The 27,413-nt window shown below is 37.2% G+C and overlaps 2 protein-coding genes across 3 annotated transcripts; one reads left to right on the top strand and one right to left on the bottom strand.

Moving 5' to 3' along the window:
• Window positions 1-1,553: 1,553 nt before the first annotated feature.
• On the top strand, window positions 1,554-3,866 carry LOC130934998 (uncharacterized; the record flags this gene model as incomplete). Its single annotated transcript, XM_057864531.1, has 4 exons — window positions 1,554-1,685; window positions 2,577-2,762; window positions 3,110-3,234; window positions 3,641-3,866. Coding segments are annotated over 4 exons (669 nt in total), but the record flags the coding sequence as incomplete, so codon positions are not given.
• Window positions 3,867-8,362: 4,496 nt separating this feature from the next.
• Window positions 8,363-25,007, bottom strand: LOC130981764 (dnaJ homolog subfamily C GRV2). Of its 2 annotated transcripts, XM_057905446.1 has the most exons (22): window positions 24,059-25,007; window positions 23,381-23,617; window positions 23,139-23,226; window positions 22,810-23,018; window positions 22,230-22,331; window positions 22,092-22,154; window positions 19,630-21,864; window positions 19,168-19,530; window positions 18,513-18,653; window positions 17,822-18,214; window positions 17,213-17,707; window positions 16,513-16,736; window positions 16,070-16,414; window positions 14,152-14,446; window positions 13,263-13,706; window positions 12,842-13,187; window positions 12,411-12,754; window positions 11,868-12,332; window positions 11,617-11,741; window positions 10,363-10,486; window positions 8,994-9,062; window positions 8,363-8,834 (listed from the first exon to the last, which is right to left on the bottom strand). In XM_057905446.1, exons 1-22 carry the CDS (start codon window positions 24,500-24,502, stop codon window positions 8,628-8,630), a joined length of 7,758 nt encoding a protein of 2,585 aa, XP_057761429.1. In that variant the 5' UTR covers window positions 24,503-25,007; the 3' UTR covers window positions 8,363-8,627. The 2 variants fall into 2 exon arrangements, with proteins under 2 accessions (XP_057761429.1, XP_057761439.1); XM_057905456.1 differs by lacking the exons at window positions 23,381-23,617; window positions 24,059-25,007 and having other exon boundaries at window positions 22,230-22,341.
• Between the last annotated feature and the right edge of the window lie 2,406 nt (window positions 25,008-27,413).

A 27,413-nucleotide genomic window follows, 5' to 3' on the forward strand; every position in this document is an offset into this window, starting at 1 on the left:
TTTGTGCTATATTTTAAAAATTTGTATGTCATATCAATAAATTTTTATACTTTCTTACAAAAACTTATGTGCTGCAAAAAGCAAAAAGAAAAAATAATACACATATTCGATATATGTCCACATTTTTTTCGATGGACTTACACTAACTTTTGGTTGGACTTAATTACAAAAAGATTTACATGTAACATCGCTCTTGTCATAATCAGAACTCAGCATAAGAGGGCCAGAGGGGTGACAATGACAAGAGATGAGCTCCTTTTCCAATAGAGAGCTAATCATCGGCTTAGTACAACAAAGCGATCGAAGAAGAAGGAAAATAACAAAATAAAAGGCTTATTGTGAGTTAGAATGATCTCTTATGAAGAGTATAATATAGTAAAATCTAATATTTAAAAAGTGTAACCTATACTAATTGTTTTCCTAATCGCTCTAATACTTTTAATGAGAGCATAAATGGCAATACCACAGTAACCAAGAGGGGCTATGCTAAAAATGTATGGCCCAAAAATCCCATGTACATAGAAGAGTAAAACTAGTATTAAAAGTCTAAAACAGGAAGGGTAGGAAGAAAATTACAAGATCATGCACAAGGAGCTAACGGCCAACGTCCATGATCATATATATACTACACAAGAAAAATTTGAGCTGCATTTCAAGGAAAGAAAAGAAAATCCTTATGTAAAATTGGTTATATAAAGACCTACCAATGCTACAAGTGAAGTATGCTACAATCTAGACCAAACGATGAAGCCTAAAATTGTATTTCACAACTAAGGGATATGGCATACTCAACTAAGCTTTTTAGCCTTTCTTTCACAAATCGAAAGGGAAGTCACAAAACAATTACTTGTTTATTCAACTAAGAAAATGCTCCAAGCCGTTTTGTTCTCCGTTTTTTGTCGGTGCCGTTCGATCTGGTGAAGTTCATTGCTAATTCGAGCTTCCTGCTTCTTGTATCTGTAAAATGCTGCCGCTTCGATTTGGAAGAGAGTTGTGTGTGTGCGCTATTGTTCATTTCTGTAATTTTGAAAGTAGTTGTGGTAAAATGATACTGTTTCTCCCCTTGGTGATTGATACGGATTGTTTTGTATATTTCCTTGCTCATTCAAGGGTTGGAAATAGGGGTTTCTATTGCATTTTGTCAACTCTTAAGTTTGATTCTGATAATCAGGGATGAAGATAGTGCTCCTTCATTGTTGTAATACTTGTCTTTTTATAAGATTCTGAATAGGTGGCACACATAATTTGCTTATGGTATTATGTCTTTGAAAACATAATATCACTACTAATGGTGCTATTTTACAAGGACCTTTATCTATTGCTGCTACAAGATCTGGTTTCCAAACTTGGTTGGAATTATGTATAAATTGTGTGGTATGATGTGGCATTGCTAGTGTAGTTTCTTAATTGTTCTAAGTTGATAAGTGATAATTTCACTACATGGGAATGAAAATGATGTGAATTGCAACTTAATTGTTCCTTCCCTTGTTACAGTTGTTGTGCTTTTATATTTATGTTGAACATGGCCCTTTTGTTGGCAGCCTACTCCATAAAAATCTTGGAACCACGAGGCATACTTGTTATTTCCACTTCGTTTGGATGGAACACTGCTAGATAATACCAAGACAATGCAAGCCAGGAAGGAATCCTTTCCTACCTCTGATGTTCTTCAAATCTTTCAACAGGTAAAAGATTTTTCTTCTGTCATGTAATTGGCTTATTATAACCAGGGATCAGGTATCTCAAGCATTATAGTTGCAATTCAAGATTTTCAGCAGATGATACTTTTTTTTTGGATAAAAACATGTGTTACTTGTTTGACATCTATTGTATCCTTTTCTGATTGTCATGAATTTCATATATGTATTTACCTAGTAATTCTTTGGAATAGGTTATTTCCTCTGTTAAGAATCAAATTGAAGGATAAATATGGACATCTCTGGCCTATACTGCTTTTATACTACTTTTACGTTTAGAATCTAAGAAGCAACCTTTCTTTTTTAAAATAAAAAAATAAAAAATAAAAATATTTTTTTTTTGAAAACAAAGAGCTCAACACAATACAGTGGAGCAATCAAACAAGAGACAAAGTAACAACTTAAAAGTAACACAACAGCCATTAAGAATTCCTCTTGTCATCTCCGGCATAGCCATCAACAACTAGAAGGGTCCACACCTCTCCGCTCGTTATAGTTTATGAGAGTCATGTGAGTAATTTCTTCAACACTTTTGCTTGTATTATGAAATATTCTTCTATTCCTTTCTAACCAGATATTTCCAGAAGCATCTTAGTCGTTGCTCTCTGTTCTCCATGCTCCTCGGCTCCTCTGTCCAACACAGAAAATGTTCTTTCATTGTGCCTGAAATAGACCATTGTTGGCCAAACATTGATATCCAAGCACTCCACACCTGCCAAGTAAACTCACAGCATAGAAACAAGTGTTGCACATGTTCCACATCTCTATTACATAAAACACAGGCGTTATCTAGCTGGTTAATGATCCCAAGCCGGCTTAAACTGACAAAAGTTTGATTTCTTCTGAAATCCTTTTAGCCATGACAAATCAACTCAACAGCTTTGTGCAGGACTCGAGCATATGCATGGTTTAGATACTCCATATGCTCATAATGATGTCAAACCTGGTAATGTTCTCATAACACATAGAAAAGGACAACCGCCTCTTGCCATACTCATGGATTTTGGCAGTGCTCGTCCTGCCAGGAAGCACATTGGTTCCAGATCAGAGGCACTCCAGTTGCAGGTGCTTTGTTCAGCCCCCCTTTTTTTTTTCTCTCTAAATTTTTTTATAAATGAAATTCATGCATTGTGCTAACCGCATATTAGATTTATTGATTTATTGATGCTTTTGCCCCATTTGTAGTTTGTGAGCTTGTATTTCCTAATATTGTAGAAACTAGGCTTATATGCATCAGCAGGCTAGTGTGAGATCATTCTGATTTTGTTACTCCACATAATAGCTTCTGTTCCATTTGTAAATACTCAATTGCTTATCTACATTCTCATTCGGGTTTTACATGTATGGGAGGATTGTGTTTCAATTTCAGTCATCTGACCTTCTCTTTTCCTATTTTTTGTCTTCCTATGTAGGAATGGGCAGCTGAACACTGTTCTGCCCCTTTCCGAGCTCCGGAGCTGTGGGAATGCCCAAGCCAAGGTGATATAGACGAGAGGACTGACGTTTGGTCACTAGGATGCACATTATATGCAATAATGTGAGAATTGATTTTTCTTTTGTATGTGTTTAAGCTTTATGTTTAAAACTTTTTACAATTTTGCTGCCTTAATGGCATTACACCATGCATCTGTTATGCAACCCCACGTCCCTATTGACAGTGAATACTAAAGAACAAACTCATGTGCAAGCCATCTGTGCATAGATTATTGATTTGGGCAATGCTCATGATCAAAAGATAGAAACACATGAAGTGAAATCTGCTGGCTCTGCACTTTAGTTTTGTTTTGTTTTGCTATCCAAGGGTTGTTCCTTGACATTAACCATTGATTTGGCACTCCACCGAAGTCCAATGGCAGAGTTGTTTACTGTAATGAGAAAATAAATGCGTTAATTTGTTAGATAATACAGTGTAATAATTATTATCACTTGATTGATTTTTGCAGGTATGGGGTATCTCCATTTGAATATGCACTTGATGAGCCTGATGGAGACCTCCGATCAGCTGTTTTAAATGCTAAAATCAAATGGCCAACTGAACGTAAGTCTCAATATCCAGACGCTCTTCATCAGTTTGTATCGTGGATGCTTCAGCCCCAGATTGCTGTGCGGCCCCGGATAGATGATATTGTTATTCATGTTGATAAGTTGATTGCAAAGTTCTCTGGTTGAGTTACTTTGGGAGAGATTTAAGAGAACAGTTGAGGCATCGTTACACATTGCAGTTGTTAAAATTTCATGTGCCTTCCCTATCTATTGAGATAGATAGAAAATGAATAGTTCCCTGCCTTAGTTTTTATGTGTATCTTTACATTTTTTTTGTGGTAGTCTAGGTAGTCGGGCATTGGGCTTAATTATTATTTCGGTAATTTATACATAATTTTGTCTATTGTAATTTATGAAATGGCCAGTCTCCCTGTAATCTTCTTCAGGATTCATGCGCATAAATGGCATATGGTTTATTTACTTGTGCAAATATTTGTATGTTATATCGATAAATTTGTGTTATATACAAAAATTTGTGTCCTATACTTTAAAAGTTTATGTACTATATCAATAACTTTTTGTGCTCTCCTACAAAAACTTGTGTGCTGCAAAAAGCTCGAAAGAGGAAAAATAATACACATGTCCGACGTATGTCCACATTTTTTTCCGGTGAACTTGCACTAACTTAATTGGACTTGATTACAAAAAGACTTACATGTAACATCACTCTTGTATAATCAGAACACAGCATAAGAGGGGTGACAATGACAGGTGAGCTCCTTTAATAATAGAGGTAATCTTCGGCTTAGTACAACAAAGCAATCGAAGAAGAAGCAAAATAACAAAATAAAAGGCTTATTGTGAGTTAGAGTGATATCTTATGATGAGTATAATATAGTATAATCTAATATTTAAAAAGTGTAACCTATACTAATTGTTTTCCTAATCGCTCTAATACTTTTAATTAGAGCATAAATGGCAATACCACAGTAACCAAGAGGTGCCATGCTAAAAATGTATGGCCCAAAAATCCCATGTACATAAAGGAGTAATCCTAGTACTAAAAGTCTAAATCAGGAAGGGTAGGAAGAAAATTACAAGATCATGCACAATGTCAATGCCTGGAGCAAACAAGGAGCTAATGGGCAACCGTCCATGATCAAATATATATACTACACAAGAAAAATTTGAGCTGCATTTCAAGGAAAGAAAAGAAAATCCTTATGTAAAATTGGTTATATAAAGACCTACCAATGCTACAAGTGAAGTATGCTACAATCTAGACCAAACGATGAAGCCTAAAATTGTATTTCACAACTACTAAGGGATATGGCATACTCAACTAAGCTTTTTAGCCTTTCTTTCACAAATCGAAAGGGAAGTCACAAAACAATTACTTGTTTATTCAACTAGGAAAATGCTCCAAGCAATGCAATGGAGTGAGTCTAAAGCACAAGTTCTTGAACTTGTCTACTTGCCTAATCAACAAAAGTTGTTGAGTGATAAAACTCTGAACCACATCGGTACAATATGTTGGCCACTCTCTTCCCCGTAAAATCTTGAATTGCAGAGTTCTTCACCAACTTTACAATGGTTATATTTACTTCTGATGTAGTAATATAATTATCAAGCACTAGATTGAAATCCAAAAGGTTCCAAATATCCGAATAGATAGTAGAAGTTAATTGAAAATGAAAAAAGACATGATAAGTTGCAATGCTACCTTATCTTGGAATCAAATCATGACAACCCACAAGCAAGTAACAACAACTATAAAAGTTACGGGGAAAAGTCCGGGTCATAGCGGTGAAATCGTGCTCCCTGGATAGGCGGCCAAACAAAGGCGTGATGCATAAGAGACTCAACCACCTCCTCCGAGGAGTAGGCACTTTTACTATGGACAGTCACTTGCAAGAAATCTCGCTGCATGGGGGAGGCAGGAAGTTGCAATGCATCACTGAGCACGGAGAGTGTGAAAATGGATATGCAGAGTACAGGAATGTGCTGCTCCATTGTATAACCAAAGAGGAGTGCACACAGCTTCCCATGGCCAAGGTCAAGAATCCTTAATTTAATCGTATCCCATGCATTCAGCGTGGGTCTTATCCCCTCAAAACACTTATCAAGGTATTGAAACAATGCGACACGCCCATTCTGGTTAACCATAAAAGCAGTGACCCTTACACAAACCAAATCACCATTCTTAAATCCTTTTGGGAATTCTGGAGGTTCAGCATACGTGTGTGAAAGGGCAACACTGTAGTCGTTGTTGAGCCCTGGAACGGACACCGCAAATTGAGGTAAAAGAGTACGATACACGTCGCCCCACTTAGCACGTATTAAGCTGAATATATTGTAATCACCATCTGGCTTATCCGTCCAAGACTTGGTTACGGGGTTGAACAAAGTCCAATAGGACTGAGGGGTAAAGAAGGAAGATGTCAACATGATCTTGTCGTGCAGGGCGAACATGTCGCAACAGATAGGATCACTTTCGCCCGGCGGAAAAGGAAGTTTCGGGTAAAATATTTCCCAATTCTTGGTAGCAGCAGAAAGAATCATCAGTGTAGGTTGATGGCCTTCGAATTTGGTATCCACATAAAAGTAAACATCACCACAGCCGGAGATGTTTGTGACAAATGATGACTTAAAGGGTACGGATGGCTGATTAAGGGATTCCGTAGGCTTGATTTCTTTCTCCTCAAAATTGAATTCGTAAATTGGAAAGGAACGCCCGTTCCCCCTTGCCCATCTGCGCAACTCGCCCGGCGCCATATAGATCTTGGAGTCGAACTCAAAAGGACACAAATACTCTACTGGTAGTTTCAAATTGAAATAGAACTTTAGTGGAGATAAACAAGTCCAGTCCTTCACCTCTTCTTGTTTCTCCAGATTGCTTAACTTGATCACGAACATGTCTTCCGTTGTCATAAAGCAAAGGTACGATCCATCCATCTCTTTCCGCTCTACTTTCCTTCTTTTCGGTTGCGCACCCAATTCCGCCATCTCTCTCTCATCCATGCAACCGTAGTGCGGCGGCAGAGCAGTGTAGGGGTACGATTAAATGAGGGCCTATTTATAAATGTACAACGATTACTGAAGAATCTATTGATTCTATTCGATCTATTTTATTTATTATATAATTGTTTTTTTTAATTTATTTTTTTAACTCAATAGAAATAATTTATTATGGTAAAATAATTATATAAATTAATTAATTCAATTAAATAGTTAAATATCACACAATTTATTATATTTATATTAATCAATTAATTGTAATGCATTATATCGATTATTTTGATTCATTAATTTATAAGATACATAATAAAATAAATAATTTGTTACTTATTCTAATTGAATACAATAAATACAAATTAATTTGGTTAAGAAAATTATTGTCTCTTAAGATATTAATTGAATTCAATTATACTAATTTTTGTATCAATTAATGGATTTGATTAATTCTTAAAATATTTATATTTAATTTTATTAAGATAAATATCAAATTCTATTTTTAATATAAAAAAATAAAATTTTATTCCTTCTATTTTTCTTTTACCATTATAAAAGATCATATATACTAAAAGAAATTTTTTTTTTTTTATCAATTACTCTGTTACTGAATAATTTTATCGTAATTTGTTTTCCTCCGATAAGGCACTGTTATAAGAAGGAAACTTGTGACCACAAGCCACCATACCCTCCAATTCGATTAAAAAGATTTTATAATAAACTTGCTTAAGTTATTTATTTATTTGTATGGTGTATTATAATATAAAATTACTTTAATTTGTGTTGTGTAATAATATAATGATCTAGTTTAAACTTTTATTTTAAAATTATATTATAATTCTATCTCATCGTTTTTTCACATATTTTTATTTATTATTATTTGAAATAAATATGATATGAAATTTAAAAAAACAAAAAACTCAATTCATTTTATCATAACCTATCTCGGCTTCTGTTTTATTTTCTTCTTATTTATTCAAGCTTTTTTAATTTTTTTATGAATTTTATTATTTTGATCTGTTATACATTAATTTATTATAACTCTTTACATGTCACATGCTAAATCTTTTCAATATCAAAATTATGTCCCTAATGTACTTAATTTTATTGATTTATTAATCATGTAAAACCAAATTTAATTGTTACAAATCCTAACATCCTATAATACAAAATTTATAAATTTCTTAATTTTTTTTCATTAATTTTACGAGTCATTAACATTATAAAGTATGAATTGCTAGAATAAATTACCATTTTATAAGTACAAACAATTAGGCATTAAATAAAACTTGAAACCCAAAAGTTTCCAATATAAAATCTAATATATTCACTAAGTAAAACTTTCTTTCACAATTTTCCCTTTAAAATCTTACCAATTAGTAAAACCCAAAAAACAGATCAAGGTGATTTGAAATTGATGTATAGGTGGTTAGTTACATCTTGCATTGAAAAAGTTGCAGTACAATTATTTTCCTCCAGCGCTATTATGATTTTTTCTTAGCTTATCTAGCATACCTAAATTGCTAAAGTGGCGCACGTACGGACCAATCAATTTAAAACTAATGGGAAACGAAAACGTGACAATTTATTTAAGAAAAAAGAAGCAAAAACAATAGACCTATAGAAGAGGGAAAAGGTATGTTGAATCCTTGCCGCAACTGTGACTGAACTTTCACGAAATGCACATACCTCGCTATTTTCGTAGCAAATTAGTAAATACACCATCCAATTTACAAGGAAAATGCTTGGGAGAGTCCCTCTTGAAAACAAACGAATAACGAGAGAGAAAAATTTCACATGCTTCAATTTGGGCAACCCAGAAGCATGTAGACAAGAAAACTGTACAGTGTACTATACAGGTGAGTTACAAGTATAGGCATATATGTATATATGCTCTCCGTCAACCTGATTGAAAAAATGGACTTACTTTCTGTACTATGAGAGTTCTTGCTTTCCATGGAAGTCGGATGTGGATGATGGGGGAGGTCTAGAAGTAGATGACTGCAGTGGAGGTGCAGTAAGGGCATACGTGAGTCTTGACGATGATGAATTCTCGATCAAACCAGCAATTCCAGCGGCTGCGGATTGTGCATTTGAAGGAAGGAAAAGATCATGCCTTTGATCTTTGTATGCACTCCAAACCTATAAGACACGAAAGGAGAACAACATCGTAAATGGTGATTTGGCTGGTATATATTTGCAATAGGCAGACGGCAAAATAGCTGAACCAACATTTGAAGTGCCACTAGGCAAAGCGAAAACAATCATATGAATTTATTAATCCAGATGTGTTAGACTCACGTCAGAATTGTTCAATATTTCTCGGACTTTAGTACAGTGGGCTCCTTCAGTAGCAAAGGCATGCAATACCTGATTCAGCATATAAATGCACCATGTCAGCGTAGATGAACTAACAAAGTCAGCTCAAATCAGTAAAAAATTCTTGCAGAAAGAAATACAAATATTATGGACTCAAATAAATGCAACGATTCTCATTTTGAAGTCGAAAGATTAGACAATCACGATAAGATCCAACTCATTTAACATTAAAATAAATGGTAAGAATAAAAAAGGTCCCTCTATCTTTTATCAAAATGATCCCCCGTTTTTTACATAGATCAAGTTAGTCCTCTGTCAGAAAGCCAATTAACACTACTAAAGGGAATTTGATGTGGAAGGTTATCTGCCGAAGTCGCCAAACATTAGACATGCAAGGTGATTGAATCAATCTGGTTCAGACCAAAATTGATCAAAATCCAACAAATATATAATCCACACATTGCATAATCTTCCTTCCATAACCAATCTCTCCTCCTCCTCCAAGATATAAAACCTTAGAGGGTGTTCACCAGGATATACAACCAAAATGATGATGTAAACATAGTAAAGAAAGGCAGGAATAAGACCGATTATGGCAATCCAATATGTGGAAATCTCAATCAAAACCAGTATACGTCAAACCCCAATCCTTATCAAATGCATGAAACCTAAAACCTAAAGTCTAGCAATCCCTCCCTCCCAATGATGGAATACCCTCTCTGGAAAGAAAAGAAATGAAAAAAAAAAGAGAGTAGAGGAGCTTACCTTGCAATGGCAAAATTGGGAAGGAATTTAAAAAAAAAATTGGATGCTTTTTTGTTATTGTTTTTAAATTGAATCCTTTTAATTACTCCTCCTAATTACTAAGGTTTCAAATCTTGGAGGAGAATGAAAGAGAGCTTGGTTGCAAAGAAATAAAAGAGGGAAGAACATGAAGAAGGTGATGATGCAGTGTGTAAGTTACATGTTCTTTGGGTTTGATCAAGTTGATAGAGACCAAATTGATTGAACCAACTTTATGCCATGTCAGGCATGCCTAATGCTCTGCCACATTTGCAGTTAACGGTCCACGTTAACAGCAATAATTTGCTATTTGAAGGAAGGACTAACTCGATCTAAGGTAAAAAAAATTGGGAGCGACAACCCTGATAAGTTTTTTGGAAAAATGACCATTTTGATTGTTACCTTTAAAAAAAATGACACAAAACAAAAAGAGAACAGGGGAGTCTTTACAGAAGACCGTTATGATTTACGAAGCAGCTAGGATAATAGTCTTGTATAGAGGGAAATAACATAAACCAAACAAAATATGCAGGACTCATTACTTGAGGAAGAAAAAAATCCATCTAACCTCAATTGCAAGCACTCTGCCGATAGAAGCTTCAGATTCATTCCAGTTCATTTGAGAACAAAAGCCATTTCTCCCTCCAGCCCTCCAATCAAGCAGACCAAGAAGTACCTCAACAAGACCAACTCTGCATTGTTTGCAAAATTATTGCTAGGGTTAGAGACAAATGTACCTCTCACAACAGTAAATACAAAATATAGCCTTGAAGCATTCACCTCTACAGACAAAATAAATCTCTAGCATAAATTTTATTCATCTCTATTGCATTGAAAGTAGGAATACATTTGAGTCGGTATCCTCGAGATTATGAAATCACAATTGAACTTCCAAGATATATTCATTGGTCACAAAAATTGTTCAACATATTCATAAACGATACAAAATAAGCGATTTGTCAATTATTCAAACAGTCTCATGTTGGAAAGCCAATCCATAGTGTATCACAGGATGCATTGCAATTTACTGGACTTTATATCCAGGTACACCAGGGAAAAGTACACTGAAAGGCTAATTTTATCCACAGATAGAAAAAAATTGTCCCTTGGGCCTTAATAATTATACTCAATGGGGCAAAACCATACCCAATCTAACAATTTGTTAGATCCAAATGGCCGTGTTTATTTACTATTTCAGAACAATGAAGACAAACACACAGACATACATGCACACAGACAAAATGAATACATGTAACCTGTTTGGTTGTTAAGGCACTAATAAAGAGACATGAGCACATTTGTTATTAGAAACAAATTTTACCTCTAATAAGGAAGAAGTTGTTGGTGATCAACGTGATGAGGGTAGAAAGTGGAATTTTAAAAATTTTGAAGGAAAAAAGTGTAATAAAAATCTGTCGTATCTGATATGTGTCCTAACAATCTGAAAAGATACTAAATATATGTATTTTTTATGTCGTGTGTCAGCACATCCTTCGTAATTTGTGTCTTATTAAACCATTAATGGACCTATGTCACTGTGTCCATGTCTTTGATGGACACATGGATAACAACCAAACACAGCCAATCATCACAAAAAAAATAGCAGAATTTTATGATCAGAATTATTAAATGTTATACGGACTATGGAGATTAGAGTTCAAAACAAGCTACACGACCTTCCACACAAGCACATCCAACTTCCTCCTATTTAAATTATTTTTCCGATTAGCATAGAAGTTTTTATTTTATTTGCATTTTTTGGCAGTTTTAATCTCCCAAGTAGAAAATATTCGAATGATATAAAAAACTTGAAGGTACTCACTTAAGTCCTTGGGCAACAAGAGCATCCCTTGCTCGGTTTCCAGCAACCACAACACGCTTTAAGGTCTCAAGAGCTAATATGCTTCCACCTTGCCACCCTATAGCTTTCATTAACAGTGGAACAACCTGGAAGAAGAAATTTGAGAGGGAAAAGAATATATACATATATATAAAGGTAATCTAGCTCACATTCTCCTCTCTGTCTCCCACAGTAAATACATTTTAGACATTCCAGAATATGTAATCTCATACCTGAGGGGTTCCTACACTTGTTGCTGCCATAGCTTCTGCACATGTGGTACTAGCTGCAAGTTGATGCAAGACACGCAAACAACTCAACCGCACACGTTCTTGAGGAGTTTGTGTGTGCTCTGTTGATCCATTATCAGGGTCATATGTTTTATCTGCATTTTTTCCAATATTTGCATCACCTGATGACATTGTTTCTCGCCTTCCCTCAAATGCAACAGCAGCAACTAGTTTTGGGACATATCCAAGATATCCAACGTGATCTGCTAGTGCAGGATGAACACGAAGCAATGAAACTAATGCAGCTGATAGAAGCAAAGGCAACTCTGGGTCAACAACCTGAGTGTCATAATGTGTGGCAGCAATGGATGACAAATACTGATCTAGAAGGCCTTCCAAGAATCTTTTAGGATTTCTCAATGGAAATTTGGGATCTTTCAAAAATAGACGAACATAGATGCCACCAACCTGAATCAAAACAAAACTTGATTCCACTCCACAAAATAACAAAAAAAAAAAGTCTAAATTATATTTATTAGGTCATACCTGTGGCTCATCTCTCATTTCCTGCTGCCCAGATGCCTGCTCAGGTACATCCCAATCAACAACACGGCCTTTCACCTGCTCCCGATATAATTCTGATGCCATGGTTGAAATCTGTGCAGACAAGGAAGCTGCCATTGCTGGCGTCCACACAAGTTCTGGTGTCTCAGTAGTCTGCTCAAGCGCAACAACAACAGCTTCACCAGGTCCATCCCTAATTACTGATACAAGGCCATCTGGAAGAAACCTTGCGAGTGTTATAGCAACTCTTGGACCGTGCATTGGTTGCCCAACAAGTTTCCCCAACAAGGAGGCTGCCATAGCTCTTTGTTGGAGTGGAATTTCTTCTGTATGAACGATTTTTATCATCAGCATTTAACAATCTGCAAACCTTCCAGGAATGAGGAAAAAATATAAATCAATTAAGTTCTTACCTTTCAAAGGCAACAGTAGTTCAAGAATGTAGACAACACCACCATGCTTGGCAGCTGCCCAGGCCAGTTCAGGTGTACTTGCCAATGCATAGAGAACATGGAGAGCCCCTTCACGACAACTTGGGGATGAGTGAAGCATTTGTAGTAAAACAAGGAGACTAGATCCATCTGCAACCATAGCTTGCAAACAAGGAGCATGTGCCGTCAAGAGTGACAGCACTCCTAAACAAAGTTGAGGGATGTTGCTGTTTGATGTTTCAGGGACAGAAAAACATTCAAAAAGAGGCAGTAACTTGTCTTTATTGGAAAATATGGATGCCAAATTTGGATTATTAGTCAATAGGTTCTGCAGAAAATAAGATAGATTAGTCAAACATGCTCAGAAAGTATTACAAACAAGTAAAGCTGTTAAGCAATTAACCTGTAGGGAGATCAATGCGGAACGGAGACTTTTAACTAGCTCGGCTTCTTCCTTCCCAACAACTTGCTCCTCGGATATTGTGCTAGAATTATCTAGGACAGGCTGTTCACTCACAAATCCATCAACAGCATCCTCATAATTCTGAGCAGGAGAAGAGATGCCATCAACATATTGATCAGCATCCTCAAAAGGATGGTTGTGCACAACATAAGATATAAAATCAACTAGAGCAACACAAAAAGCTTCTGGTTCACTAATTTCAAATTCTGGCTGATCATTGTAGACCCTCAAGTAAACATTGCCAATGAACAATTCCTTTGATAGTGCTTTATAGGCAAAGTCATGTGAGTCTCTGATATCGTATGAACCATCAGGACCTTGAGCTGCACGCTGCTGATCCACAAATTTCAGCAGCTCTCCCCGTGTTGAAGAATTCCATATAATCTAAAAAAGTAGATTACAAAATAAAAACATAGTATTAATGCAGTAATCTTAGAAGCAGAACAGCAGCATTTTAAACCAAGCATAATTGATAATGGATTGTCATTAACCACCATAACCAGTCAGCATGTAACCCTACTTTCGTTTTCATGTTTTTTTCCCGCCAGGGGCAGGGCCCTAGGGGGATGAAATGGAGGATGGGCCAAAAAAAATTGAAATTCTAGCTACTGCAGCCATGAATTACGAGTATGTTATCTGCTTATTTGCACATTTTGGTACAAGAAATAGAATTACTTAACCAGATTCCAAATAGGAACAGAAGCTACAACCAAGCATATATTTGTATTTTACTTTTAACAGACTCAGCCTTCAAAGTATGTTCAATAACCTGTACAAAAGGAGATAGATTAAAACCTAGCTAGAAAGAGAGTAGTGGGTGGGGACCCACCTCTGGAGACTCCAGGTTTGCATTCAACTTGGACAGCAAATCTTTAGGTAATTGGTCTCGTAACATGCTAGAAAGCTTAGGTGTTAGCAAAACTCTGAGGGCATTTGCTGCCGCCCGATTGTAAGGAGTTGAGCTCTCATCACCACACAAACCACTGAGCCTTGACAGAGCCTGGGCTGCCCGTATGGCATGCATGTTTTTGGCAATTTGAACACTGGCACCAACACCATGTGATTCTGTTGCATCCGGTTCTTCAGCAGTTGCATCATACTGAAGCAGCAGCGGCAATAGGTACCTATCATGGACCAGGGACCATACTAAATGACTTAGTCCAACAAATATTCTGTGAGCATATAACATAACTGGAACAGTCATTTTCTGAAATTAACACAAATATGTACTGTCCACATATACAAGTTCATTAGGTATCCACAGCAGAAAAGTCATCGCTTGATCAAAAGGATTAACCGACATACATTAAGGAATGAAAACCACACAGGTCAACCACTTTTTTTTTCCGGGGGATAAAAGAACTTCATTTTATCAGGACAAGGATAATACAAATTGTTGTGTGAGTGGGTGGGTGGGGGGGGGGGGGGGGGGGGGGGTTGGTAAGGGATCCCCTATACAAAAGCAAAGGCAAAAAAGGTTTAGATTTATCTATAAAGCATAGCTTTTCCAATCTCTCAACATTGCCACAAAAGTTTTGCCTCTTTTCTACTACGAACCCAACAAACCTAGTCAATAGAAATCAGTCAAGGATTAAACAGCGCACACAGCATTCATCAAAGATGATAAACAAATTGCTCCACAAGAAAACAGCTACTGGGCAATGCAAAAAAAGATATGAATTTGACTCTGAGCTTGTCTCACACATAACACACATCTAGCCTTATGTGATTTTCAAACCTGCAACAAGACATTGGCATTAGCTATGTTAAGCACAGCTGACCCATATAAAAAAATTGAATTTAGAGGAAGCTTGGGACTTACAAATGGGTTTGTCTAGACCAAAGTTGTGATAGAGGAGTGAGTAAAAATTGGAAGAGAGAATTACAGGTAAAACTACCAGAGGAATCAAGAGACAATATCCTTTTGTCGGGTTAGAAGACAAAGAAAAATCATCAAGGATACCTAAGAGAGCCAAAAGTTGAAATGATTCTCTATCATTAAGGTTAAGAAAGAAATGGAAGTCCCAAGAGGAAGAGGAACCCAGGATCAAATTGACAATGATAAAGACAAGGAAAGGCTAGGTTTAAATGGTCTGCCCAAAACCCACAAAAATTATGATAATACTACAAAATAGAATAGCTAGAAAATTCCAAACTAGACACAACTCTAATAACATAAAAATGATAAGAAAGGGAGATAGTATGATCCCTCAATAAATTATCATCGAATTATAACTAGAGTAACATACAGCATTCCCTTTATAGCTCCACCGATATAGGAGCGGACAGATCATTTTAAAATAGTGGCCAAATAATATGCCAGGCATTTCTCAAAAAAATAACCATTCTAGTACATAAGTACTTTTGGTATTATCTGCTCCAACAAGAGCGCACACATGAAACATCTTTGTCATGTATGGATGAACTTGGTAAAACGGGTTTTGAACCCAATCAGATGTTGAGATTAGTTTCATAAGTAATATATATTAAGCTTTGAAAATTAAGCCTTCGCAAAATCTAGAGAACTTAGTAGATAGCTGTTTACAGAACTACTTTCATACACAGTAAATTTTCATGTAATGGTAAAGCTCATCTTACTCAATAAGTACTTAAGCTATTTGGCGACACAGGCACACAAAAACACTAAGTTTGCTAACTAAGCCTAAATTCACATGGAACATCCTCCTGCATACCTATAGTTGAGAGATAAATACCAAGCATTTTATCAAAAAAATTAATTGACATACCATAAAACACCAGCCCTCAATAAAGCATCCTGCAATTCAGATGAAACAGAAACATTGGCAATAGTCTGTAGAGCAGCATCAACAGCTCCTGGTACAAGCTCAAACTCAGTGCAGTGCACAATGTCTGGAACTAGCCCAGAAAACTCGAGTATCTCAGATCTGGCAGCCTCAAATTGACTAAGAACTGAAAATGTTCGCATGATGTTTGTAACAATAATGGCAGATGGTTCATTTCCAGGAGTAGATGGCTGAACAACATACATGCAACGGGAAAGAAGGGTTGCAAGAAGTTGCACTCCTCCATCTCTCACCAGCTCTTCTCCATTCAGTGAAGAAGATGCACATCTAGCCACAATAAAAGTCAATGTGCAGCATGAGTTAGAATGGTATTCAAAATATTTTAGAAAATAGTGAAGCCAATATGAAAGAAAATGGAATTTTACGTCAGCCAAACAAGCTCTGATGCTGCAACAAGAAGAGGTGCTCTATCTGAAGAAAGAAAATTGTTATCATCCTTGTCCACAGTAACAGCACTTAACAACATGGGATAGCCAGCATATTTGAATGGCTCCAATATGTCTCCATATCTTCTGTATAAAATGCATTGCCCCTTCAACAAAAGAAGCAATCTCCAAGGCTGAGGACCTTGCAATCCTTGCATTGTAGCCTAAGATACAGTCCACAAAAGGTAAATATTTTCAGTGAATTAGAATATAAAAATATACTGTTGCAAGCAAATGATATTATATCGCATAAATTCACTGTAAACATCCACCCAAGAAGCAAAATGAAATTTTAACATACATCGTGATTTTGCCACCCCAAATCTGTGCATGCATATAACTAAGCCTGTCTATAGCTGGCTTGCAAAAGGAGAAAAGAAGAACAAAACAACAGCATATGCATCTACAACACACTCCCAATCTGAGTGACAAGGGGCTATCACACCATTTCTCACACTAAAGAAAGTACATGGACTTGTTTGCATGATTAATATACTTACATATCAAAAATTAAGAACTTAAGACAACAAAACATGTCCCCATGGCCTTTGAAGACTTCAAAATAACTAGAGTTTGTCCATAAGTGACTTCTATTGACATATGAATCCAAATAAGCTTGTAACATGCAAACTATGTTTACCTGGAGGCGTTCATAAGCCTTCTGTATAGCAAGAAACTTCTCCCTTCCTTCAGGGTTTTTGTCAGGATGATATTTCATAGCAAGTTTTCGATATTGTCGCTTTAACTTTTCCTCGTCAATATTTTCAATTTGCTTTGATAAGCTAGATGTTTCATCTGATACCTCCAAAGAATGCTTTTTATTTACAGTATCACCAGATACATCCTCCAAGGATATTTCAAGGATCTTGCAAGCTGCTTCTTCAGAAAGATCCATAGGTTTTCTCGTCAACTCTTCACGCCACATTACAAGTAAAGACTGCAGAAACTCTACATGCTCAACAATAGGCCAATTTGGAAAGCGGATCTCATCGCATAGATTCCTCAGGTAATAACGATGACACCACATTTCATCTCTAAGTTCAGGGTATGTAACTGGAGGCATTGGAGCATAGTCATATAAAACATGGCAATGCTGTGACAATTTCTGTGGAAAATCACCAAGGTGTTGCAAAACCTGATACAGTAAACAGGGATATATTGAACCCGCATGAACAATATCGGAAAGGTAGTTTGGGAAGTACACTTGTATTCTATTAAAATATACACATCAGATCTTAATTTGTAATACCTGACGTATTAAATTTTCTGCCCTCATTTTATGAGTCCATATTATCTCAGGAGTGTCAGAATCTGATACCATTGCTGCAGCAAATGCTGCTGGACCACTGCGCTCCAATACATACAACAAAGATTCAGGAAGAAGTCCACCAAGAACACTACGTTTTGCCAAAGGCAATGAAGTTGAAACCGCAGCCTCTTCGCCACCATGAAATGCTTGGTGGACATGGGTGACGGCAAACAGTTGCCCAATTGAAAGTAGATTAGATCCTGGATAAGCCAGTGCAAAATAAAATGCACCGGTGCTGTATAGACGTATCATGGCTTTGGGATTCCTGGTAACAATGGCCTTCAACAATGCAGCAGCTGCCTCAACAATACTTGGTTCCCCAGAAAGAATGGCCTGAATTCATAAAACAACCCACCCCCCAACACACACAACGAAAGAGGGAAAAAGTGAAAAGAAAAATAAAAACTAGATTAAAATATTATATTAATGAATTATTGGAAGGGTAGAAAATACTAAAAATCAACTGAAACCATACTATCACATAGCAAACAACTTGAAAATATGATAAAGTTAACAAGCAATGAGACAATTCCTATCATCTTTGAGAAAGAAATTTTATTATAGCAGTAGTATATCAGAACAAACATATTTTGATACATGGCCAAATAATAAGGAAAAACCTTTAAAGTACCTGTGCAATGTGAGGAAGGCAACGTGGACTTGACAAGATTCGTTTTACTCTAGGAGTTGGAGTAACAATTTCTCCAGCATCATCTAAATCTGAATGTGCAGACACCATGCTATGCAATATGGACAAAGCTGCATCTCCAACCTGAAGGCAAGAACCATTGTCAGGAAAGTACCATGAAAATATAATGAAAGCATAAATAAGACATATACATGTTCCAAGAGAAATGACATCTTTCCAGCTAGAAACATGCCAATTTTCAGAAGAATATAACAGGCACAGAAACTTTAGGTTTAAAAAAAATTGTGCCATCAAAGAAGTTTGGGTAATTTTTTGCAAATGTAAGCAAGTTAAAGATAGCAGTGTAATTGGTAAATAAGTTATTATAGGAGATTGAAGATAGTGGCACCTAAACATATGTTGCTTTTCTCATTAGATTTTTAGTACCAAAAATAAATAAATAAATTCAAGTCGTCAAGAATAATAAATAAGGTTTCAAGTCATGAAAGATTAATAGCATAAAAAAAAAACAATTCATGCCACATATCATGATATCAGACAAGAAATAATAAAGAATTCGAGATAGAGAAAAATATGTACAGAACAATTGATGTTATATGAATATAACATTATCTTCCACCAAAGATGGTGACTCTACCTGAGGTGGGGTAAGGACAGGAACTCTAAGGGCAAGTGCCCAGCGAAGCTCACGAATATCACGCAACTTCTTCCAATCTAGCATCCCAGAGGCCCAACACCTTGTTGTCCAATCAATAGCCTTCTTGGACCATAACCTTCTAATAGCATCTTTTTCCACAGGTCCAATTTGAGCACCTTCTCTGTCGATATACATCCATTCCTTGAGTGGCTCCATGAAAGCCGTAGCAGCAATCAAATTTGATTGCAAAGGAATAGCTGTCCTCTCCGAAGCTTCATGGACCACTGTAAGAAGATCGACAGCTAATACACAGCCTCCAACTAGAACACAAGCCTCTACATTAGCTAAATCCTTCATCAAAGCCTGAAATTGAGTTAAATTAACTTTGAGTAGAGCTAGTAAAGTGGAATCACCAAAAGGAAAGAGAAAACAAGAAAGAATAAGTAGATTAATTACAAAGACCTTCAAAAGAAAAAGAAGTCTGTGTCTCAGAGCTCTGTCATCTGTCCTATCCAAGAGAACGGTAATGTGAGCAGTGCCTGAAAAAGGACCAACGGTCTTGTAGTGCTGCTCATATACAATTGCCATTGCCCTTGCACAAAGCTCTCTCACTGATGAACCACCACCGCCACCAAAACCATCTAGTCTACCCATATCACACCAATCATCTGATGCACCTAGTTCATCAGGAACAGCCCCATCTACGGTAAGCCCTGTGTCTGCATCACATAAAAAACGATGGTAAAGTGCTCTAAAGAAAGCATCTGGATCACGCAATGGGAAGTCTTGTGCCCTGCCACCACTGCCACTCTCAAGCAGGAGACGCAGATAATATTGGCCCACACAAACTTCTTTTGACAGGCTTGGGTAACGAACGGAAAATTCAGCATAGTTCCAAGATATTTGCGGGACATTCTCAATCCCTGTTGCCATTTCAAGGATAGCACCCCCAGGAACAATATCTTCAGTACGCTCTTTTTCAACATCTAGTTTATGGACTTCAGCTTGCAAAGATTCTCTTAACTCTTGCCTAGTACGCTCATTCCAAATCAAATCTGCACGATTGTGATCAAGACCAAACGCTCGCCAGAATTCAGGCCAGTTACATAGAAGCCGACCAGAACCCACGGGAGTGTTCTCCACCACAACTTGAGCAGGAGCTGGAACATCTGCATTCTGCAAGCCAACTGCATTGCCATCAGGAGCAACTGAATTTGATAAATCAGGTACCGTTGCTTCATTTGAGTTTGCAGATGGACAAGTAGCCGAAGCAACAACAGTTGAATACCCATTTTGTGTGACTGCTGTAGGAGATCCACTGGACAAATTTTCATTAGTATGAACAACAGAAGATTGAATATCTGAAGCCTGTCCAGAGCTTGGCTCAAGAGCAGCTCTATGGTAGTTGTCTGAGCCCCTAATAATGGCACTCCCTGTCTGTCTACCCGAATCTGAAACATCAAAATTATTAGCTGAAGCGAAGGGTTGTTCTTGAGAGGTTAGTCCTCTCCCGATGCGACTTTTCCTCTGCTGAAGTAAGCGTCTTTTTCTTCTCCCAATTGATGACTCCTCTTGATTCGTTTCTTCATCTTGAACTCCATCAGAGCGTGTATGCAAATAAGCAACAAGTCCGGGAGGCAGAATTCGAGACAATAGCTCCAAAGCGGGTTGATAGGAATCCGCCCAAAGAGCAACAAGTTGTCGACTAACTTCACGGCGTTCACCAGCAGGAAGGAAAAAAGCGTGCAATAAATGCCTCAACAAAGCACCATCACGCAGAGAAGCCTCTCGCATGGACTCCGCAGCAATAGCATCTTCTTCAGCAATTGATCGCATAATAACAGCTACTGTTTCTCTAACACTTTCGGCAGGATGACCAAATAGTGCAAACAAACGACGCTTTAACCCAGCAACTTGGCGCAACAACTCAACAAAAACATTATATTGAGTAGTTTCCCCATGTGGATCACAAATCATAGCCTCAAGCACTTCAACCACAGCCATTGACAGCAAAGGTGATACTGACATAGGCTTCAATCTGTTGACAAGAATAATGACATAACTCTGATTAGCAAACAATACTGACTTCGTATGCATGATTGTTGCATGCCACTCTCCTTTAGAATCCATCACATTAGCATCACCAGGCCCACCACCAATGAGTGCTGCAACAAGCCCGGCAGCTTCCGATGCAACACCCTCTGAACCATTTCTAAGCAAACCCATTATCCTTCCAACTGCTGCTGGAAAAGACATCACGTGTGATGCGGCGCTTCTTGATGCAAGTAGTCGATGTAAACAAGCAATAAAACCCATCACAGTTGCAGCAGCTTTTGGTGACGGGGGTGGCAAAGGAGGAGATTCTGGAGGAAGATTTGGGGCCGCAGGAAGCATAGTAATCAAGGCCATCAAGGTAACCTCTGGCACTTCAATGTTTAAAGGCACACCACTAAAAGGTATACATGCATTGAACTCCCTTATTCTTCGCCATAGTTTAGCTCTTGATCCAGGAATGGAACCACCTTCAGCAACAGCATCCTTGGCAGCAGCTGCTAAATGTTTCAAATGCATTGCAGCACTTTCAGCATCAGCAACTGGCTTTTGCTGACCATATTGCAAATAAACTCTTCCACAGGGAGGATCAATCCGGTGACCAGGCATTGTCAGCCTTGGCAATACAGGTATGGCACATTGACCCTGCACAAAACATCAAAAGTCAAAGATGCACTTAGACAATGCAGGATTTCTTTATTTTGGAAAATAAAAATATGCCATATAGCCATTTGCTTCAGTATGGTAAAATGTTTAAAATTGATATCAAGATTCTAAGCAATTAAACTAGCAAATGAACTGCCATACTTTACTTCCATCTATACATGCCATAGTAGGAAAATTCTTAACCAAGATGAGATACATCTACCTACTTCAGTTTGAATTGCATCACGAACAGCTGCAAGTAAGCTATCGCGAGATGTGCTTGCATAAACCTACAATCAGTACCATACAAATGAGAAATTTTAGAGCATAAAATTTCATAATTGCAGTAGCGTAAGATTGCTTACATGGATAGGACATCCATCACTGAATTCAACTGCAAACATCTGGGGTTCTTCAGCAAACCGAACAAGGGCGCTTACTGAAGACAAAGGACGAACAGTAACAGCCTGCACACATCTAGTGAAAATTCTCAATATATGATATAAGCTTTCCAAGTAAAAATCATCTTACATGCAGATAGAAATGTACTGATATAAAGCAGTTCAGTCAGATATGTATAAAGACTACATAAAACTATTGATATACACAAAACTGTACATTAATTGAAGTTGTATAAAACTTCCATTCTTCCATAAATTCTATTTTGCCCTGGACAAAAAAAGAATGATGTTGCTTGCTACATGACAACTTAAATATGTAGGCCCCTAACAATACACAAAATAGGTGATCAACAAATCTGCATATACTTCAAATTATAAAAAGCTGATACTGTTTGTGTTACTCTAGATAAAATCAGAACTAAATTCCAGAAACTAGTTGTGCAACTCAATGCATACATTCTTGTGTCAGAAGTTGATAGATTTCCCAAAGCATTTACACACATTTTTCTATATTACTAGTTGTCTTAACAAATGCGTCACTTACTTCGTAATTCTCAGGACGCCTTTCCACGAGTGACACCTTTGTAAGAATGAGCTGTCGAGATACGGCATCACCATGCTCACCAAGTCCTCCTTTTGGACCAACTCCTAAGCTCAATCCTGGAACATTCAGAGTTCCATGGGCAGCAGAACGCAACCTAGTTACAGACCAACCTCCCAAAGGGGTATCTTCGGCTCCAACTGCCTCTTTTGCTGCATTAGATTTATACGCTTAAGGTTAAAAAAAAACAAAAACAAAAGAAACTCACTACAGGCAATAAATAATTCAAATGTGGAAGGAAGATTAATGATGTTATAATTATAACTGGATACCCCTTTGTTTTATATACTCAGAGATTGTAAGAGTTTGGGAACTCTCCACAGACAAGGACAACCCAACAGTGGATTTTGCAGTTTTTGTCTGCAATAAAAATTACTGTTACTACTGCTGATGTTAAGTTGTGTTACAAGACAATACATAAACCATCGCATTATCTCAATATCAAATGGTAACATGAATTAAGATGCCAAAATCTAGGAGAACAATTGTTTAGGCTTAAAGAACGTCATCATACCAAGTTCGCAATAATAGCTGAATTTGTGCACCCAGAGGCAGCTTGGAAAGCTTTAGATTTCCTTCCATATAAAGGGCAAAGGATAAAACCACTCCCATGATCAACATTTTTCTTACCAAATGCATCACAAAGAATAATAATTGCAGGAGAATCCATGTCTCTAAAATCCAAGCACCAGCGAAGGTCACCAGATTTTGTGTCAATAAGTTCAACACCAACATAGGTTATCTTAAGTTTCTGTAAGTGTCAAGAGTCATACAAAGATAATTAGTTTCACAGCATATACATTTCTTTTCCTGTTATTTTCTTTGCATTTGTGTACAGCGAGGCTCATCACACACTTTATCAAGCATACAAAAATTCAATCAGATTTTTTGAAAAGCATCAGCAACTCATCCTAACGTGTTCTATCCCCCCCCCCCCCCCCTTTTTTTTTTTTCTGTTTTTTCTCTTTCGGGGCCTTCCCTCCCCCTACATATCAAATCGTTGTCGTCTAAATTACTTGAAAAATGCAAGACACGTGCCCATCCTCAAACTTCACCATAACCAGCAGCTAAAAATATAAAACATATGATGACTAAAAACCAACAATCATACACCCTTCACCATCCCAATGAAGATGCAGCCATGCATTACACCAAAAGTAGCAACCAAAACAGCGTGTCCAGGATAACTTACAAAAGGGACCCATTGAGACGCCCGCCGTCGAAGATGCAGCACTGGGAACTCAGCCACCGGCGCCAACCTATTCCACCTTATCCGATGCATCTCTGTCAGAATACTCGCCCTATACCTCGACGAGAACTTTATCGCCTTGAACTTCCCCCTTCCATCGGTTCTCACGCTCACACTGAACTCATTCGAATTATCGTCACGTCCAAGGACCGGTGCGGCACCCTCGAAATCAGTGGCGACGTCGTATGAGTTCGTAACAGAGAGCGAGGACGGGTCGAGCGTGACAATGGAGACGCTGGATATGCACAGTATCCGCTTATACCGGCCGCGCCAGGAGTGCTTCACGACCATGTACCGGCAGAGGTACTCGGGCTCCTCGAGTGGAGCTGGTGCGGCAGAGCCGGAGGAGGAGCGCGCGGCGACAGCGCCAGCGGAGGCAGATTCCATGATGGGCGGAGGACGGAGGTGGACGGGGCGGTTGAGATCGGAGGCGTAGCTGGTTACGGATTCGACCTGGGGGAGGTAGGCGAGAGTGGGGACACGTGGCGCATGCTGAAGGCTGCTGAGGAAGGACCAGAATCCCTGCTGCTGATGCTGATGCTGCTGCTGCCGCGAGGAGTAGTATAATAGTGCTGCCGCCTCCGCCGGGGTTCGGTGAGGCCGAGACTGATTTGCCCCCAGCTCTGAAAATTTGGGGAGAGAGATTTTACATTCAATTCGGTCGTTTTCAGATCGAATCGAAAACCCTAACTAATCTGCGATTGGTTCAGCGAATGCGAAAATCATCCGAATCGGAATTAAGGGACTGGAGAATGGGAGCGGATGTTTATGCAGGTGAATCAGAGAAACCGCATGGCGAAAATTGAATCCAAGATAGAGATCAAGGAGGAGTTTTGCCGAAACGGAGCGAAACAGAGAGAGAGAGTCGTGGAAAGAGGGAAGGATAGCGATGATCCCCCGCACCGCATCTGACTACTTAGGATGACGTGGCGTGTTCTTATTTGTCAACACTGAAACCGACTTTGCGAGTTAATACTTTCACATTTTGTGATATTTCATTTTAATATAAATAAAAAATTTTATTAATTACCAATTTACATCATTTCCAGTGGTTTTATCAAAATAATTATTACATCTCATATTTCGTTTACAATATAAACAAAATAATTTTTTGTGGTGACTATAAACAAAATAATTTTAAACGTATTTTGTTTATATTGTAAACAAAATATGAAAAAAAATTTTAAACACATATTACGGGTACATACGTAATACGTAAAAATTGATGTAGTCCATGTATTTCTGCGTATACGTGTTTAAAAATTTTCTCATATTTCATTTACAATGTAAATAAAATATGTTCAAAATTATTTTGTTTACACTATAAACAAAATATGAGATGCAATGCATCTTGATAAAAACGCTAAAAATGATATAAATCGGTAATTAATAGAATTATTAAATTTATATAGATAAGGACACTTTTTTTTTCTTGAGTTGTCTTATTTGTGGACATATTTTAAATATGATACTTATTAATACTCGTCTGACACGCATATTTTTTATATTCAATCGTATTTGAATAAAAAAAATTCTCTAAATACACTTAAATACCATTACATGTCAACGTGTCCAATCTTATTTTTAACAGATATTTGTAAAATAAGTTTAAATACTTTATATAATTAAAAAATATTAAAATAATTAAAAATTAATTTATATTATATATATATATCGTGTTTCTGTGTCTTATAAAATTTTAAATTTACTTGTCCCGCATCATGCCATGTCCTGTATCTCTGTCAATATCCGTGCGTCATTGACAAACCCCATTTTGACGGTTTGTCTTGCATTGATTCTAAGAGATTTTAATACCTTTTACCCTCATTTATCCATTGAAATAGCATGGTTTTGTGATTGTCTCCTTATTTGTGGTTAGATGTGAAAACATGCTTTTCAACCCTTAATTTGATGGTTTTAATCTCCCTTTGATTCCACTAGATGCCTTGATGTGTTTGTTAGTAATTTCAGATTGAAAAGGGCTAGGAATGGATCAAAGGAGTGAAGAGGGAAAGCATGCAAAGTGGAGAAATCATGAAAAGTCAAAGAAGTTGAACTCGCCCATGTACGCGCGCGCGCACCTGGCGCTTGCGCGCACCTGCGAATTACCCCATGGACGCGTGCGCGTGATGTGCACGTACGCGTCGATGTTGGTTTATGATTTTTTTTAATGAAAACGTGGCCAACGAATTCTGAAGGGTTGTGGGGCCCAATCCCAACTAACTTTGGCGCCAAAGATGCTATTTAAAGCCAAGGATTGAAGAGAAAAGGGGATTCCAACTCATTAGTCATTACACACTCATTAGGATTAGTTTAGAAGTAGTTTCTAGAGAGAGAAGCTCTCTCTTCTCTCTAGAATTAGGATTAGGTTTAGTTCTTAGATCTAGGTTTTAATCTTTGCTTCCTTCTACTTCTATCTCTCAATTCCTTGTAGTTGCATTCATTCTTCTTTTACTCTTTTGTAATTTCCTTTATGTTGTTCTTGTATTTTGTTGTAGATCTAGTATTGTTACTTCCACTTTCTTCCAATTCAATAAGAGGTAATTCATAACAATTGTTCTTCTTTACTTTTCTATTGTTGATCTCTTGTTTTTGTAGTTGTAGATTCCTTTAATTCTTGCATTTAATAATGATTACCTCTATTGCACTTTATGTGTTTGTTGAAATGTCTCTTTTAGTTTTAGTGTAGATTTTATTCCTCTTGGCCTAGGTAGAGTAATTAGTGACACTTGAGTTATCTAATTCCTTTGTTGATTGATAATTGGAGAGATTGCTAATTGGTTTGGAGTGCACTAAAGCTAGTCTTTCCTTGGGAGTTGGCTAGGACTTGTGGCTCAAGTCAATTCATCCACTTGACTTTCCTTTATTTAGTAAGGGTTAACTAAGTGATAGCAATGAACAATTCTCATCACAATTGAGAAGGATAACTAGGATAGGACTTCTAGTTCTCACACTTTGCCAAGAGCCTTTTATAGTTGTTAGTTTATTTTCATTGTCATTTACTTTCATGCCTCTTATCAAAATCCCAAAACAACTCAAACCAATAACAAGACACTTTATTGTAATTCCTAGGGAGAACGACCCGAGGTTCCAATACTTCGGTTTATAAATTTAGGGGTTTGTTACTTGTGACAAACAATCTTTTGTATGAAAGGATTATTGTTTGGTTTAGAAACTATACTTTACAACGAGATTTTATTTGTGAAATTCTAAACCGTCAAAAATCCATTCGTCAGTCATAAATGATAATATCTAAAATAATTTTTAGATATATTTTATTCAATGAGAAAGAAAATAA

Source organism: Arachis stenosperma, chromosome 1, assembly GCF_014773155.1.
Source record: "Arachis stenosperma cultivar V10309 chromosome 1, arast.V10309.gnm1.PFL2, whole genome shotgun sequence".
Classification (NCBI taxonomy): Eukaryota; Viridiplantae; Streptophyta; class Magnoliopsida; order Fabales; family Fabaceae; genus Arachis; species Arachis stenosperma.